General features: G+C 37.4%; 1 protein-coding gene across 3 annotated transcripts in view; it reads right to left on the bottom strand.

Annotated features, from left to right (window-relative positions):
- Positions 1-19,264, bottom strand: part of opcml (opioid binding protein/cell adhesion molecule-like) — a 221,030-nt gene that overhangs the window by 35,084 nt on the left and 166,682 nt on the right. For all 3 annotated transcript variants that reach the window (XM_026942052.3, XM_026942051.3, XM_034312922.2), the window contains one exon: positions 9,856-9,981. In XM_026942052.3, coding sequence (XP_026797853.3) covers positions 9,856-9,981 — 126 coding nt within the window. The remainder of the gene's footprint in view (positions 1-9,855; positions 9,982-19,264) is intronic.

The raw sequence follows: 19,264 nt of genomic DNA, 5'->3' as shown, positions 1-19,264 counted from the left end.
CTTAGCACCACCACAGAACCTTTAATAATTACTGATCTATGACCATAAATGAGGGGAATCGTGTGATTGTTTACACATTTCATCATGGATATGTCCCAAATCCATACTACCTACTACTACATGTCCAATCATATGCCACACCACCTATGAAGTACTATTATACAGATGCTATTAATACGTATAAGCATTTTGAGAAGGGGTGTGCATGGGTATTCAAATACCCAGCTAACCCAGTTTATACTGAAATCACTGTTCAGTTGTTTGTTATGCCGTATGTCCACACGAGAAAATATGAAAAAGAAAAGTCATGTCTGGCAATATTCTAATGCAGAGAGCAGCACTGGTGTACAACTGAGAGATGCGCATTGGAACTAAAAAAGTCTCAAGAGTGGGTGGTTTTTTACTCTCTTGAGGGCTGGAGCAAGTGGTCAGATAAGAAGCTCACTGAAAAAAGAGAGATAATGCATCAATAAACATATTAATATTTCTGTTTTCACTATATTTCACTATATTATGTCTGTCAAACCCATAAAAACGTGCACTACCACCGACAGGAGGAACTGTTTAATGCAGTGGAGAAAGTATACTTGATTGACTAATGCTTAAAGATGTTTTCCTCTCTCCTTAACTCACAAGTCAACCCACTATCTGTTTAGTATCTCTTACAGATATTCAAATATTAAATGATAAAATTAGTCAAGTTTTAAGACGCAATGTAATTAAATATCATGACATTTCCCCAATATTATAAACTGAACCTTACTTCTTCATTAACTTTCTTCAGACATCTTTCACTGGTTAACACTCACTATGATAAAAGTGACAGGCTGTACAAATGACAGCCTGGAACATGGAGATCTAAAGTGAAAACATCCAACGTGGATGGAAAAGGGGATTCAAGTTTTACTAGCAATAATAGCTACAATTTAGCTCATGTAAGGATTTTTCAAGAAAACTGCAACAGGGTGAATTTGTAGAGCATTCAGGAAGCAGGTCTGAAGTGCTCCAAGTGTTTACAATTCTCACTAAGAAACCCTTAACATGAGTCCTCGGTTCCATCCATGTAATTGCAGAAAGAAAGAGAGGGGGATGGGTGACTATTACCAGGGAATTTCATTGTGTACAGAGACATAAACATGGAGGATCAACAATCAGAATCCTCGCTGTAGGCCCCAGCTCTCAGCTCCGCAGAGAGCATCTGCATTATTAACGAGGCCAGTGATAACCACAGATGTTTCCACGTCTGTGCTCTATTTCAGCACTATTTGAAAGCAGTGCCTTCTGTTCTTCTTGAATCACCTTTCTCAAATTCACAACTATGGATTTCTACACACTTGCCCCAAAAACCCAATAAATTATTCATTATCAGTGTTACTGTGTTATCTGATTTTTTTTTTTTTTTGAGAGCAGCACAAATAGAGGACAAGATATATTCTGTAATGAATAAAACCATAGTTCACATGCACCAAAGCAGCTCTCACAACAAAACACTATTACCATAAGAACTATGAAGTCAAAAGAGCATAAAAATACAATATGGCAGCATTTGTTATCCATTTTGAGGCACTCTGCATTTATTTCCCATGTAAATGCTGGTAACACTGCCCTCAGAGGAAGCAGAGGCTGAATCATAAGCATCCAGTCAGATGTACTGTCTACTAAGGAGCTGTGCTTTATTAAAGTAAACAGCGCCTCGCTCATCTGTCGTTCCTCTTATAATGATGCCAGACAACTGTGGGAAATGTACAAATGTCGTTAGAAGAGGTCTGAATCTCTTAAAGTGCTTGAAAGAACAAATTACATTTCAGTGTATTAGGAATGAAAGGGAAGATGTCCAAACACAGTGTACATTCTGCAAGACTAAATTCCGCGCATATTACATTTCTTATTATCCTAAGCGAGATCTTCAATAAAGTGAAAAACTGCGGTGATTATTTTAAATTCACACTACAAGAGGATGATGAATTAGGCCCGTTTAAGGATTAGTCAGAGCTGGACGTGGAGGAGAAGCTCTCGATGACACGTTATTAAGTTGTAATGAAGTCTCTTGAAGTGGAGTGTCAAGCAGCTCCAGGCTGAGGCCTTTTCCACCAGCGTCATGGGGGGCTGCCAAAGAGAAAAGCCCTCTGAGAGCTAATCATGTCAGGCAAAATGAGGTTTAACCGCAGTGCCACAACTCTGCTACAAACCCTCTGCCGCAGCCTCTATGCTATTCTGTTGCTAATGATACCTGAGTTGTGCCTGATTTGCAAGCGTTTTCTGGTGATTTATGATGTCTCAGGACAAAACTGCATCAGGCAGGACGCTTGAGTACACGATGGCCTCTCTGAGGAGAAAGACTGGGCCCTGACACCACACCGAGGAACACTGGCATAGCGTGTAAGTTAATCTCTCCCCTTGACCTCTATTTCTTCTCTGGCGGTCTTCTTATTTTTCTCACCATCTTTGTGTGGCTATCAGGAAGCATGGCTGAGACCACAGTGTAACCCCACACAAACCCATCTTCTTTCAGCATGGATTATTTGACATGGCCACTGAGGCATTGCCATTTTTTTTCCCTTATTTATATACAACGTGACTGGTACCTGTGGAAAAAAATGATACATTTGACCTGAAACTATAACATAGTGTATTATGGGGAAGACAGCCAAATTGTTATATCACAGCATTTTCAAATTTCTGGATTGCAAGAGCATATATAAATCTCATCAGAACAAATATGTGCTTTTTATGGAAATGGTGATAACACTGGCTGATTTTATTGCTAATTGCAAGCATGTTAATCCTATCACAATTTATTACCAACTACTAACTTAAACTGAGCACAAGCTTAGAGAAATCCGATCTGGTTAGATAGGCAAAATAGAAAAGTTTCAGTATTTGTACTGGAACTGTGCTGATAAAACTAGCTAGTTAGCAGCTAGTTAGTTCTGTTGCTGAATGTTAGGAGAAGTGTCAGAATAGTCAGAAAATTTATAAATGAGTAGCTTTAATTTCTAGATGAAAATTTCTAGATGTTGCTGTTTTCTCAATGAGCTGTTAAATGCACTTTTAAACAAAAAGCTAGCTAGCTGGGTAATTTAGCTAATGCAAAGGCTTTCAATAACACACAGAAGTGTAAACTAGCTAACCTCGCTAGTTAACTACAAGCTAAAAAATGTTCTGTCTCTGAGACATGTCTGCATTTTTTTTTTTTTTTTGGTTGGGAAACTGCCAGAAATTCTAATCAGTCACACTGTACAACTGCTAAGCATTGACATGACTGATAAATAGTTCTTTAGAAACAGTATTTTAAATTCATAGTCCTACAGATGTCTCATTTCTACTGCTACACTACTCAAGCCTACAGTGTATAGCCTAAAACAATATGGTGGTATTAGTCAACCATTTTGTAAATAAATAAATAAATAAATAAATAAATACATGCATTTATTAGCATTAGATCCCATAATAAGCACTGGTGTGGTTTCTGTGAGAACCTAAAGCAATAAACACACAGATCTCATCATAAAAACAAACACATCATACGCTTCCAGCAGCGTGCAATATCATAAAAGCCACTTTCAAAGAGCGCTTCATTCACTGTGCTTTGAAACTGATATATCTTAATCCTATTAAAACTTTCCAGCTCTTGTAGCCTCCCAGGCTGTTAAGGTAGTGCACTAAATCAGCTCACTCTAATGTATCTCTTAAACAAAGAAATAAAGGGGCATTATTCCAAGGTCATTTCACCATTAAAAACCATGAAATCATTTTATTTAATTGGCTGAGCAAAAAGGGGTACATTGAATAAAATCCTAACACCTTTTGCCAGGATGAAAATGAATGTCATTCAGTGAATGGTTTTATCTCACCTGTATGATGCTGAATGAAATGAATGAATGAATGAAAGTGAAGCAAAGAAAATCTTAAAGGGAAAAACATCCACCTTGAACGACTTGCACCTTGAACCACATCTTCAGTGTCCAAGATTTAATTTATAATGAAATTCTGAGTTGATTTTTTTCCTTGTTTAAACTTATTTCTTCAACATGTTCTTCAACCCACAATGCTGTAAACTACCCGCAGTAGGAATTACTCCTAATCTCTATGTAAAGAGAGTGATGCAGCAGTGATTTAGTTCTTTAGTCTGTCCGGCTCTCTCAAATGTTTATCTGTATACTCTGCTTAAACAGCTTCCAAGGCTTCAGCTGTCACGTTAATACAGGGGTCCCCATACTTTCTGGGCAATGGCCATTCACTGTGTTGAATTTTTTAAATTCCACATTTATAATTTAGGACAACTGTGACATTTGACCATTTTATTACTCTATGTCATTAACATAAAGTACAGTGCAAAAGTCTTATGTACCCTATTATTTTTAGTACATGTGTTGTTATAAATGTTTATTTTTTGATTTCTGCATTATTGAGTCAGTACAAAACATTTTATATTTCCAAACTTTACTTTCCAAAAAACATTTAATGTTACAGAAAAAAAAAACTGATGTCAGTAAAGAAACACATTATGTAACAGACCACTTTTCAGACAAAAAACATGATGAAAGCTGCTGGGTTTTGCATGTAAAAAAAGAAGCAAGTGTGACAATCAAAGTCTCCAGAAGAACTGTGGCTGGTTCTCTAAGATGCTCAGTAAATCTTACTAGCTGATATCCTTATAAAACCACACTAATTATACCAGAGACTACTATTTTTGCCAGACTGCCTAGGTGGCCATACTAGAAGAGGCATTTATGCTCACTGACTCACTGAGTCCCATTGTTGAAATTAGTTCTGTGATATACATGAACCACCGTGTCATTTTGGGATAGCAGGAGAAAGTTGTAAACTAGCCTACCTCCATGTAATTTTGGGATAGTTGCAGAGAGGTAGGCTGGCTAAAGTTGTGTCACTTCATGTAGATGTGTGTCCTTGCTTCAAATATTATCGAAGCTAATATCTTATGTTAAATGAAGGGGCGTGAGGATGTACTGTGGCATGAATGCATTTGTAGCTACATACTGGCAGTATTTATCTTGACTGTTTACTTACACAAATACGTTTTCTGTACTTAGCTAAATTACACCTCCAGGATTTCACATAAGAAGCATATATCTTTTAGACCCTACATGACTGCCACACTGTTGTTAAAATGCTGTTTACACTTGTTTGAAAAATGCTGTGCGGCCGATGATGGTCTGGCAAAAGTAGTCTTGCCAAGTCTTGGTTTCTTTGCATGTGCATAAGACTTTTGCACAGTGCTGTATGTGTAACATGAGTGACTAAAAACCAAAGGAATATTCCATGAGAACCATGAGAGATTTTTAAAATCTCTACACTAACTGTAACAGGAAAATCTGTTAATATTAGTACTTAATAATGGTCTAGAATAGTACATATGTAACACTGGTTTGTTTAGCAGAGGTAAATCGATGGGAAAATTTGACCGTTTTTAATCGCTGAATTCCAATGCTTAGTACAGCATGTCAGGATAGTGAGAAGAAATTAGGTAGGCTTGTTTGAATGTGACTTCCAGTAACAAAACCTGTCTTAGAGCAATATTTCTAATATTAATTCACAAAATAAATGAATAAAACAAAACAGAAGATTGTGAGTTTCTCTCACAGCCCTATTTGTATATTGACCCCTAGTTTGGGAACTCCTATGGTTACACCACTATCAAAGCCATCGTGCTTGTCATCTTTTAGATTACTAACCGGCCATAACTCATACAGCTGATTGGCATTTTGGAAAGTTGAGTCTCCACTAGGTCTACATTGGATTTCTCATTAATATGACATTGAACATCACTGGAAAATGGTGAGTGAGAAAAGAAGCCCTTGCTCTTGCTCTTTTTATTTAAGGAGCATTATCCGTTATGTTTGAGATTGTTTCAGTTTTTTTCTCCTATTAAACAGCATTGCAACTGCACTAGCAATATCCTCGTGTGACCTCAGCACAGCACATAACGGCTAACTTCTCACAGGAATAACAAAAATACACCAACCAACCAATTATCACCAGAATCACCACAATCATAAATATATCAATATCAATTTATTTAATGTGTTTCAGGGTGGACTTTTCCTCTCAAGTTATGTTCCCTCTAAGTTTCCAACAAACAGAAATAGAAGAAGTTTTTTCTTGGAGAAAGGCTGAAAAACTGGGACACTGCTGATTATTTCCGGCTCTGGTCTGCACTCAGCATTAGAGTATTAAGAGTTCTCAAAGAGTGTGGAGTGTTCTGGGTGGGAGATTGAGTGCGGGTTTATGCAGGTCTTCAGATCTAAAGCCTTTAAACAGGTGGAAGCAGCCAGTAGCTGCTCAGAAATTGAGCATGAGGAAAAATGCTCCAGTTTTCTAAAGTGCCAAATGGTGCAATGTCAACTGCAGGGGACGGATCCAGCCTCGTGCCATATGTTCTGCATAAAGAAGCGACGCACAAATGACGACAGCTGGTCACTTGAAAACAGAGATTTTCATTGCATTTCTCAAAGACTACAGACATGTCTAATTCGATTATCAGTATGCATGCACAGTACAGTGTGGTACTATCTGTGAAAAGACATGCAGACACACACACACGCGCACGCGCACACACACACACACACACACACACACACACACACACAAACACTTCATCATCTTTCAGAAAGCAGTAGCAGGTAGCATTGTCCTCACTGACAGCTCTGCCCAAGCTTTCTGGGTGAAAAACAGCCTGACAGAGTTGCTATCTGACTGCTGTGTCCCACTACAGTGCCATTTGACTGTCTATCAATCGCTGCTACAACCAATTTAGTGGACCTGAACCTCTTACAATAACAAGAGCGACCACAGAATCTCAAAAATGTGTACGACATTAGAAGGCTGAAAAGGGCTTTTGGAGTGAGCGAATTGCAAAATTTTTTTTTTTTGCCTTCAGATTCCTCAGGGCATGATGTTTTATTCAGACTGTAGTGGCACAACCTACAGGGACGGCTGAACAATTTTGAATATCAGAGGGTACATTCCAGTCTGATGATTCCAGATAATTCCAGGGCGAGACAAATATTTGTGAAATACTCTCAATACTCTCTCACTCACGCACATTCAGTAGGCACTTTATCCTGGTCAGGGTCATGGTGGATCCGGAGCCTAATCTGGAAACACTGGCAATGGGGAGGGAATACACCCTGGATGGGATGCCAGTCCATCACAATATTTGTGGAATACTTCATCAAAAACATACCATCATAGATTTTTTAATTTCTTATGTCTAAAGAAATAAACCAGCTCAGATAAACCAGTGTATACTGCAGCCATAATAAATGGACAAAATATCTGAATTGTACCTTACTTGCTACTGAACCAGGGATATCTGGTATAAATGGGCTTTCACTGTCTTTCAAAGATAAAAAGACATCAATTAATTTTTTGCCATCTACTTTAGAATATTTGCTGTTAACAAATGTGTGATTCTTTTGGACATTTGTGGAACCAAGTGCAATATGGAACCAATGGAACCAAGTGCACCATCAATGTCATACACAGAACAGCTTGAAGAAGTGAGGCTGAGGCTGATTACTTTCTAGCCCAGACTGTAGATTAATGGAACCGATCAGTGACAGTTACAGTACATCAGGTGTTTATACCTTATAGTGAAATACCACCTAGATTCCATTTGGGCTGATACTTTTCAGTCTGATGCATACATAACACGCCAATGCAGTGACTGAGAAGGCATACGTGAAATATAGTTTGGAGGACAAATAAACAGGCTAAGTACACATCGTCTTGTGAAAATACAATCTACACAAAAGGACAAAAGTGTGTGTAGTGTTTTCTGGTTTGAACAAAAGGGTTACAATTTTTCTCTTTAGCATGGTTGGAGGGAATACTGAATGCATGATCCCAATAGAGCATCAAAGACTTCAAAAAAAAAAAAATCAATCATGAATGCAGCTGTCTATCTGTCTTACTGTTTGTGTGTGTGTGTAATAGTTTGCTCTACATTATTCTAATTATGGCATCGATGAGACCTAGTGATATAATGCATTGCTCAGCGCTAATTGTTTCATTGTTGAGTTTCTGACAGATTTTAGATTTTAGCTTTCCCATCTAATATCACAACCATCCATCACTGTACTGACTCCTGATCACAGTCTGGCCCTTGGGCTTTGTCCTGACAGTTCCAACACTCTCAACCACCACCACTACTGCTTCTCTGCACTTTCATTTGTCTTTCATTGTGACAGATCAACAACTGCTTCTCGTTTCAGACTATAGAATTCCACCTCAATTTATCTACAAGGTTTTCCTGATTCAAAGAAGCAAATGGTAAGAAGTGAAACAAAAAAAAAACAGCACCTGATAAATGCCATTCCAGAAGAGCCTTCAAGTTCATACAGCAGCTGAGTCTTCACCAGGCACAAACACATCCCTCACATCTCATTTCTTACATTAAGACGCTGAGAGAAATGTCAGGCCAGATAACGGCCGTCTCCGCTCAACCCCTGACATTAAAGGACAGCGAGTGTGCAGACACGTGTGCAGTGTGTATATTGCTTTTGCAGAGGAGTGATTCAGAAAAGCTCAGTCTTGGCTGCTTGTGTTGCTGGTGCATGTCCTTTTGGTAATAATGGGTAAATTAAAACTGGCGTAGGTTGCCCAGGAGTTTAATAAAGCAGATAGATATGAAAATGATAAGCTCTGATAATGGTGTGTTTACTGGAGAGCACAAGACAGCAAGGTGCAAAATTCTAAAATTGAAAAATTTTTATTTCTATTTAACATATGGGGAGTGGGCGCTAGTGTACAGTAACCAGTTTATTTAATATATATAGTATATCTAATATAAGAAAGTAGCCCTGATCTGTTCTTGATTTTCTTATATCTCATATATCCGCTATTACAATTTTCTATGAAATTGGTGAAATGAAATTAGTGATAAATAGAGCTCTCTCTCTCTCTCTCTCTCTCTCTCTCTCTCACAAACACACACAACAATGCTTTTTACCTTACTTCCATTTGAGACATCAATACAGTATCTTTCTAGTGATGTAAAGACTTCAAATGCATTCTTGGCATCAAAAGACTGACTGAATATGCCCATGCAAGCTTAAGATCCAAGCTTTTATGAGAAACGTAAATGGAAAAGTATTGATAAGAACATTAATTGGCTCCTCCTAGGGCAAGGGGCCAATGCGAAATTAGCGTAAAAAGGTTTCTTATTGGATAAGGGAGTAGGAAAGTGAATAGTTTAGAAGTGTCAGAAGGCTGATATTGACTGGTCCAAAGGGGAAGCAAGAAAAATAATTATATATATATATATATATATATATATATATATATATATATATATATATATATATATAGATAGATAGATATATATGTGTGTGTGTGTGTGTGTGTAAATAACTGTGAAGAAGGGGTTTCCTTATTTTCCTGTATTCCATTGTAGCTGTTTTTTCTCCCATTTCAAATAAAATCAGTGAATTCAACCACCCAAAATGTGTTTTTGAAAATAAAGCTGGCAAGAACATTATTGCACTATGGGCTTTTAATAGACGTCCCATAGTCACAGAAGAAATTTCTTGCATTGCCGAAATTAGTATGTGCCTGTAGCAAAGCAAAAGATCCACATTTATAGAATCCTATATATTTCAGGGTGGCATGAAGTCTCATTTCAACAGAACTGGTGCATGCCTCAATGACTATGCTAGAGAGTCAACGTCTCATCAATAATTCAGCATGAAGCACACATTCAATATCAGCTATTAGCAAAGTCAACCTCTATGTTTTTCTGCAGTTTGTGATATCTGAAACAAATAGACCAAGTACTGAAGGAGAGAAAAGTGCTAGAAGAGTTAGCTAGTGAAAATGAGAAGGAACTCTTACCTCTAGCAGAGCGATATTTCCATATAATACTGGGTTCAGGTCGTCCAATCGCCAGACACATGAGACTGACGTTACTGCCCTCGTTTACCGTTATGTCTGTCGAGATGTTCACAATCCTGGCCGGAACTGCAACACAAAAGAGAAAGTAAAATTGTAAAGTAAAAAAAAAATTAAGATAGATAGATAGATAGATAGATCAATCTTCAATTCAAAATTCTAAATTTTCAAATTTATACAAATCTAAACACAATGGAATATTGCAATGTTGTCCCACAAATAAATCAGTAATTCTTGTTTTATTATTTTACTTTTTCTCATGCGTGTAAAATCTCAAAATCAGCTTCATTCTTTTCTGGTACTACAGGGAGCCAGCAAAGACAGTTTGAGTCCACATGAGCAATATGCACACTGAGCAAGTCCTGTGGGATGCGTTCTTAAAAGCCGTTCTCCGCAGAGGCAGAACCCAGTGTTCTCAAAATCCAGAAGTGATGGAACACAGAAACTACCGTCCAAAAGTTCCACCAGTCTGTAGGTAGAGAATTCTAGGACTAACCCCAGGGACAGACTTCTCCCAGCTAACAACCAAGAATTTCTACTGCTCCAGTAGTGCTGTGTGTGTATTTCCCTGATTTTGTTGTGCAGCAACTCATTGATATTACAAAATGGTACCGAAACTCATAAGCAGAATCACTTCATTTTACTACTTTATAATTTGGGCCTAATAATAATAATAATAATAATAATAATAATAATAATAACTACCATAAATATATCACATTTCATGCATGGATATAGAATAAACATGACACATATGTTGTGTTACAGAAATTGTAAATATATATAATACAAAGTACTTTTTTTTATGGAGAGCTGACAATCAGATGATTTATTTGTATTAGCCTACTTTTTAGGTGAATCCACAACAGGATTGATGTCCTTGTCAGAAGCCTAACTGGGTGCAGCTAGTCTGAACCTCGTCTTTGTGTACCTCTGACTCCAGCAGAGAAATGAGTCAGCCCTACTTTTTCAACTATGTGATTGATGTGATGCGATAGCTGTGACGGCAATGTTGTTTACATAACTTAGACTGCAAACACAATGATGACAGCTTGCCTGTCTCCCCCATCTTCTCCTTTTCAGTGTGAGCCAACCGGGCAGCTAGAAACCTGGAAAGATATCATTTAGCTGGCGCACTATCATGCTGGAGACTGCTATCTAGGTTTGCTGCAAAAGTAAATATTTCATGATATCTGTCACACACACACACACACACAGACACACAGTTGCAGTTAGAAAACTCTGAGCCAGATGTACATATGATAGGAGGTGCAATGCAAAACACAACTTGATGCAGCTGCAAACTGCATTTGTATTTGTAATGTGTAATAATGTGTAAATACATGAGGTTTTTATTAAAAAGTAAACAATGTGGAGAGTATTAGGACTGCTGATATGCCATTAGATTCAATGGCAGCTGGTAGTTTTTAAAATAGTGGAAGCACAGCTGTCTGTTATTGAAGTATATAACACAGATATGTACTTCAATAAGAGACAGCTGTGCTTTTTTTTCAGGCATTCCATACAGAATGATTTCATGATTTATTCACCGCAATCGTAGCCACTGTCCTTGATGAGACCAAAGAGGAAGTATAAAAGAGGAAAGTGTACCAAGTTTGTACCAAGAGAGCTGAAAGGACCTGTTCTTGCTCCCTTACTTCTGAATAAAATTGATCTTGGGTGTTGATCTTGGCTCTTCCCTTCTGTTTAATTCTCAGTCTCTCCTCATCAGTAAGAGCATTAAAAGACCAAAATCTATCCAAAATCAGGTCGAACAAAATACTGATAGCTAAGGTAGTTAGTGTTCACTGAAGAAGGTAGTGACAACTAGCTATCTAGACCTATAACTAAGGAGCACATTTCCAAAACAAACACCAGCAATCAAACTTAAGTTTATACGTCCAATTTATTTACAATATTTACAAAAAAATAAAGAAAAAATTACATACTAGTTGTGTAAAACTGTTATGGATTAGGCTATTCATCTGACCACTACTACAGTCCGATTGGCGCCAACATGTTTAAGTCTATAATGCTGTCATTCATGTTCATTATTGTTTCCATAACTGGCAGTTGGTTACAAGAGAGAGGTCTCCCAATCATCATATGGAGAAGTTGCACATCTGGTTGGGACAAAAATGCATTTACAAAGAGTGTACGTTCCAATAAATGTTGAGAATTGTTTTGCTATCCAAAAACCAGGGCAGGGCCCAAAATGACTCTTTTAAATAACTCTTTTTACCAGTGGCCAAAAAAAATGGAATTTCCACCGGTTTTGGGGTGCCTGTGTTCAGCATTGAATTTATTTGTGATGTCACATTCCACAGTAATGGTAAATGGCTTATATGAAAGTAGACACTCAGGGCTTTAAGTGCTGTCCATTTTGTCTCTGTATTGTGGAGAGTTGTGAATCATTTGCCAGCAGGGGGCTCACACCCCTCCCCTTTCCCACTGCCCTGCTCACCAGCAGCTAAACAAAGAGTCACTATACTCTACACACAGAAACCCAACAGTGTCCTGACTAATCTTATAATAGACTTGCGGCATTAAAATAATATATTTGTTTATACGGACTGAAGATGTCTGATAAGTTGATTTCTATTCTACAGGCAGAATGGAATGCCAGTGTATTGTGAGAAAGGGTAAAAGCCTATTGTTCAATGAGCATTAATGTCTACTCCATTAAAACACAGTGTACTTGAACCTGCCACAGAGCCCATTGAAGTTGTGTGGCAAATGGAGTTCTATGACCGTCTACAGGCTTCTGTGGACATTTTCACACAGTCTGAGCTGTCCATGGAAAACAGTTCACGTTAATTGAATGAACAGCACAATATTCTAGTGAGGTATTTGATATTTTGATCAGCTAAAATATTGAATTTCACTAAGTGTGATGAATAGTATAGATACATTGGTACACATTTAACTGCTGCATTTTCATGAAAATTCTAGGGGAGGCTGTGCTTCCTACATAATCTTAAAATTCAGGTGTAGCCTAATTAAAAAAGTGCTGTATACAGAATAAATTATTTTGCAATTAAAACTGTTTTCCTTTTTCAATTGGCAGTGTCACAACAGTCCTGTTTAATGTGTTCGCTTTCTTTGTTAGATAAGGAAATCAATTTCTGCATCCTTGGCATATGTGCTATGACCAGGGTTGGCAGATCTGTGTGATCAAAGCAGCTGAGTTGAAAAGTAATATAAGAAGACATACCCTAGTTTCCCTAAGTAATTCATTCACCAAAGATCTAAAATGGTATTTAGATCTTAAACTTGTATTATTATTATTATTATTATTATTATTACACATTTTGTCGTGAATAAAAAAAAAATACCCAAGAGAATTAATAATAATAAAAAAACGTGCTAGCTATTCAAAAGTATCGCAATTTTGTGGGAAAACCATACACCTAGAAACACTGCCTATATTGAGGCAACACATTGTTTCCCCCATAAAACTTCACCCTTTTTTGCCATCTGCTCCCCACCCTCATATGCATATGTCTGTAAAAGGGCACTTTGTGTGTTGTAGCATGCACAGTGCTTAAATTGATTGTTTAGGCTTGTATGTCTGTTTCATACATAACACACAAAGTTATGTGGCCTAATTATGCATGTAAATGGGCACAAACAGCTTAGTGCATCACCTATATCCAAAAACTGCTGTTTTTGTTTATTCTTATTATTCTTTTATTCTTGTTACACTGTCTAGTAGTTTAATGTCATTGTATATCATTCATTTTATATAGAAGAAGAAGAAGAAGAAGAAGAAGCAAAGTTGTGTCTGACGTCACTTCCGTTGCTCTATGTTGAATGCAACAATTGATGTATAACCTCTAAATCCTTCAGTAGGTAATTTCTGTGATTTTGATCAACTAGCTAAATCATAGGTATAGGAAACATAGATGCCTTTGGGCTAAGATTAACACGTCTCTTGGAGTGGGTAACGTTCTATTGAGTTGAACTGAGTTCAAAATGTTCACAAAGATTTTTGTGAAAATGTCGACACACTGCAGCATTTGGCTGTAAGAATCATTGACACCTCAAAGAAGGAGAACAAGAAATTACTTACTGGAGAAAACTCAGACTGTGTCAAAGAAATGGGTCAAGGTACTTTGTAACACAAAAGTGTTGCAGATCATTCAAATTTTCACTTCATGTTAATATGTCTAACGCGGCTTCTTAACAGCCAATCTACTATCTGTGTGAGGCCATTAAATCTGAATGGAACTACATTGACATGTCCATGTGCAAAAAGCTGTTGAAGTTTTTTTTTTTCCCGCAAAAGTTTCATCATAAAAAAATCAATAGGAAAAGGAATCCTGTAACTTTGTAATGTTGCGTGTTGGTTCCATCTTTAGTTCTTTGCTAACTTTTTACAGTGTAATATTAAAAATACTAAATGTCATGCACTTTTTCCTTGGCTGATTTTTTTTTTTTGCCCCAATAGTGTGGGTTAACATTTAATGAAGGCAGGACTTTAGGCAGGAGACTTTAGGCAGGAGTTATGGAGAAGTATTGCTGCTTAGCTTCTTTATTGCAGCCTCAGTAACTAATATTCCTAATATTTAGTTTTGTGATTGGATGTGTAGTAGGATTTGTGATTTAATGTTGCTGACTTAGGTAGGCTGTGTTTATCATGATTTAAATAAGATAGCTTCAGGTGTCTTGTCATTTTTGCTTTAGCTTACATTATGTCAATTTATAATTAACACGTTGAAGCAACATTATTTTTTAATTAACTTTATATGTTCTGATTTTGTGTAATCTTATGATTGTTGATTTCTGTTATTTCAATTTAAAATAACTCTTCAAATCACTAATCTGATTTATTATTAGGCTATTATTACAGCTTTAGATTTAGTGGATTTAAAAGTATTAATAACAGTAGAATATTACCTAATAATAATTACCTGTTGCAGCTGAAACACTCATATAAGAACCATACACACTGCTATTACCATGTCTGTCACACTGCTGTGCTGAGAATGATCCACCAACTATATAACATCTGGTCCCTTTCTACTGATTTAAAGTGCACCTTTGATTAAAGGTGAGGTAATGAGAAGTGATCTTGGGTCACTGCCAAGTGAACCCTAGTGAGAGCTGATTGCTGTGAGAACTCGATTCGCACCTGATTTAACCCAAACATGCTGTGTATATTGGTTTATAGGTAGCCATCATGCCAAACCCATAAGTGAGTGCAAATTGAGCCGTAGGACAGAGCTGCAGCGTTGCAGAAATGTGAAGTGGAAATCTGGAGATAGGGGAAAAAAGATGGATACAGTCGAATACATTTTCAATGTTTCATCACTGTATATCTGGCTAATGAAAAATAATAATAATTTACAAATATGATTTTGGTCCCATATACCCCTCAGATGTTCTTTTTTTTCTGACCAGTGAAAGTAATAATGTTAGAAGTACAATTTCTGTCCCATACACCCTTCAGTAATTATCTATTTTCTTTATTATTATTTTAAATTATAGCAAATAGCCAATAAAAAAAAGTATCTATTTCACACTGATTCAGACTCTGCTTATGGATGAAACAGTGCATTTAAATTGGGGATTTTAAACATTTTGTATGTGTTTATTTTATTGCATTTGAAGACACAAGATTCATTCTGACAGTCCTAGTGGATATTCCACTTCTGCTTCTTGCTTCTCTTTCAGAAGAGAAAATGTTTCTTGGTATGGGTGTAGCGGGTAACCATAAATATTGCCTTGCTACTGTAATGCAAAGTTGTATTTTTATTGATCTTTATTGTTCTCTGACAAATTTTGCACTCAGCAGTCTTTCTATTTTGGCACATGGTGCCACCATCAATGCAAGCTTACAAACTCAATATATCTTGTGATCAACAGGATCCCTGTGAGGTAGAAAAACACCATCACTACACTATATTGCTTTTTATTCATTTTATTTTATTTTATTTTTTTAAATTCCATGTCAGACCATTATATCAATTTGCAAATTTGAGATGGTTTACTAATTGATTAAGTGGTCACATTAAAAGTAGTGAAATATATGGACATATATTTACAGATCTGCAAGATGCTACATAAGTGCATTCTTTCCATATCTCTAATCAAAACCTTGCCATTTCCTGTCACTCTGGAGAATACGTAACTCAAAAAGCTGTCAGTTATTGAATTAGAAGATGGAGAAAGGCAATTCTTAAGCCTGTCACCACAGAATGGCATAGTGTCATTCAGTTAGGGCATCACAATGACAATAATAATTTCGTATTGGACATCCTGAAACTTTTTCCATGTCATAAATGATACAATACAATACAATATCCACAATGTCTCTATCCACAATGAATAGACTTTATATGGGTGGAATTAATGAGGATATTCCAGAACATTTGCAAAATAGTTTTTTTTTCATGTTTCATTCAACTGCATAAAGATAACTGGTAATTGATTCTTTAGAACAGAACAAGTGTCACACATAAGAGAATTCTGTGATTCTCTGAAACATCAGACTGTCTTTGTCCGAAAGCCACACTGAAAGACTGACTGGCCAAAAATCAGCTTTGAGTTCAATGTAATATTAATATGCTATGTGACAACATGGCTTTGCTTATTTAATAAAATTTCTTTGCTAGTAGCCTGACGTACAGAAATCAAACAACAATTTCAACAGATCAAACATTTTGCGCGCTGATTGCCAGTCTTCTCTTTATAATGATACTGAAGACCTGTAATTGAGCCAGTGGAAAAATGTAGAGGTACTTTGGCTACTTTACCCTGATTGAAGGTTTGTGGTGAAATGTCATCATTGCGCTGAAGTCATCTGTGGTCCTGTCTCCATGCCATCTTTACTATCCCTCATTAAATTTCAGTACTATTATCACCCTGTCCTTATCACCTTCACATGAGGCCCACTTGCAGCAAAAGAGCGCAAGGGTACCGCAGTGAACAAGTGTGAACAAGTATTCTAAAGCATTGGTTTTTCAAAGAAATCACATTACAGTGCATTCTGAGTAATTTATTCTTCTGAAATCTAGTTATGGTAACTTTTTAACTCTCTGATATAAGGGGTCATTTAATATACCTCATTTGCCATAAAATATAGGACCAATGACAGCCATGACAGGATACTGCTGAGACAGAACAGTGGATGGAACAGTGCTAGTGTCCCAGCCCCATCCCCACCCCATCACCATGTGCCACAACACCATCCCAACCCCGTCCCCCTGTGTCCCAACCCTGTCCCCTAGTGCCCGTACAGCATCCCTGCCCTAACCCCTCGTGCCCCAACACCATCCCCAACCCATGCTTACATACCTCAACACTATCCCTATTTCTGCGTGCAATCACACCATCCCATGGAGCTCATCTCCACGTGCCCTAACACCATCTCCACTCCATCCTCACATAACTTACACCCATCCCTGCATGCCCTCCATACGGAAATGGAGATGGAATGGAATGAAACATCCATTAATCTAGACATCTTTTTTTGTGACAACATACAGTAAATGTGATACAAATTAACTTAGTCTTACAAAAACGTAAAATTTATTAAGATAAATGTTCTCTGACAGAATTGCATTCAAGTCACTGGAAATTATTTGTCAATTATAAGACTTAAACTACCAGTATGGGGCCATTTTACACCAGAAGCACTGTCATACACATGTGAAATCACTACGGATCCGTGTGTCACATACATCTGGTGTAAAAGGTCACACTGATTAGCATGGGAGCATTTACTGTGTCTGTCGTAAAATGGGCTATGTTACCATTACTATAGTAGTAACATTCATTTAGTACCATTTTCGTGGGAATACTGTGAACCTCATCCCTGTTACCTTTCTTTTAAATTTAATTCCCATTACCACTGTCCCCATTCCCGTGCAGCTCTCTAGTACCTATTTAATCACATTCTGAAAGAGAGGGGTCTGTCTGCAGACCATACAGATGGACTCAATGTCCTTTAAAAGCTTTATGATTGCGCTCAAGATTTCTTGAATTTCTGAACATTTATAAATATGGTTTACAAATGGCTTTACAAAAAGTCCTGTTGGGATAGCATATGCTAGGTAGCTAGCATTAGCATTCAAGATTATTAACATTTATAAATATGAGTTACCTATTTTTACCTATTGTTAGCCACTTGGATAGCATTAGTTGTAAAGAATATTACTTAAAAATCCTCTTATTAACGTTATAAACCTTTATCTTAACCGTCTGGCTAGCATCACATTGCCAAGATCAAACATACACCAATCAGCCATAACATTAAATCCACCTGCCTAATATTGTGTAGGTCCCCCTTGTGCTGCCAAATCAGTTCTGACCCATCGAGGCATGGACTCCACAAGACCTCTGAAGGTGTACTGTGGTATCTGGCAGCAAGATGTTAGCAGAAGATCCTTTAAGTCCTTTAAGTTACGAAGTGAGATCTCCTTGGATCGGACTTGTTTGTCCAGCACATCTCACAGATGCTCGATCAGATTGAGATCTGGGGAATCTGGAGGCCAAGTCAACTCTTTGACATGTTCCTCAAACCATTCTTGAACAATTTTTGCAGTGTGGCAGAACGCATTATCCTTCTGAAAGAGGCCACTGCCATTAGGGAATACTGTTGCCATGACGGGTGTACTTGGACTGCAACAATGTTTAGGTAGGTGGTACATGTCAAAGTAACATCCATATGAATGCCAGGACCCAAAGTTTCCCAGCATCACACTGCCTCTGCTGGCCGTCCACATGATGTAAAAGAAAATATGATTCATCAGCCCAGGCCACCTTCTTCCATTGCTCCATGGTCCAGTTCTGATGATCATGTGCCCATTGTAGGCGCTTTCAGTGGTGGACAGGGGTCAGCATGGGCACTCTGAACCGTCTGCGGCTACACAGCCCCATACGCATGAAGCTGCGATACACTGTATGTTCTGACACCTTTTTATTATAGCCAGCATTACCTTTTTCAGCAATTTGTGCTTGGGAGGGTTACTTTAAAAATATATTTCATTACAGTTACAAATTACATCATAAAAAATGTATTCATTAAAGTAAACCAAGTATCAATATGAAAGTAATGTAATCTGATTAATTTTGGATTAATTCAAGGTCACATATGTAAATAATGTCAAGAGAAAAGCAATACGAGAAAAGAAAGAGCAAATCGTGTTAATTTCTACCAAATACAGGACGCTCCCAGCTAATTCAGCACAGCTGGCAACCTTACGCACAACTGTTATCATGCAAACCAGGGAATTTCAAAGCACTAACACTAAATCATTTTAGCTAAACTATCTAGCATGATTTCCGTGTTTAAACGCTTCTTTAAATTAGATGTCATGTCCTTCGATAAAGACAGGGTCTTCATAGC

The sequence above is a fragment of the Pangasianodon hypophthalmus genome, chromosome 17, assembly GCF_027358585.1.
Source record: "Pangasianodon hypophthalmus isolate fPanHyp1 chromosome 17, fPanHyp1.pri, whole genome shotgun sequence".
In the NCBI taxonomy this organism is placed as follows: Eukaryota; Metazoa; Chordata; class Actinopteri; order Siluriformes; family Pangasiidae; genus Pangasianodon; species Pangasianodon hypophthalmus.
Note: the sequence above shows the minus strand (reverse complement) of the source record. Positions and strands in the feature narration are given on the sequence as shown.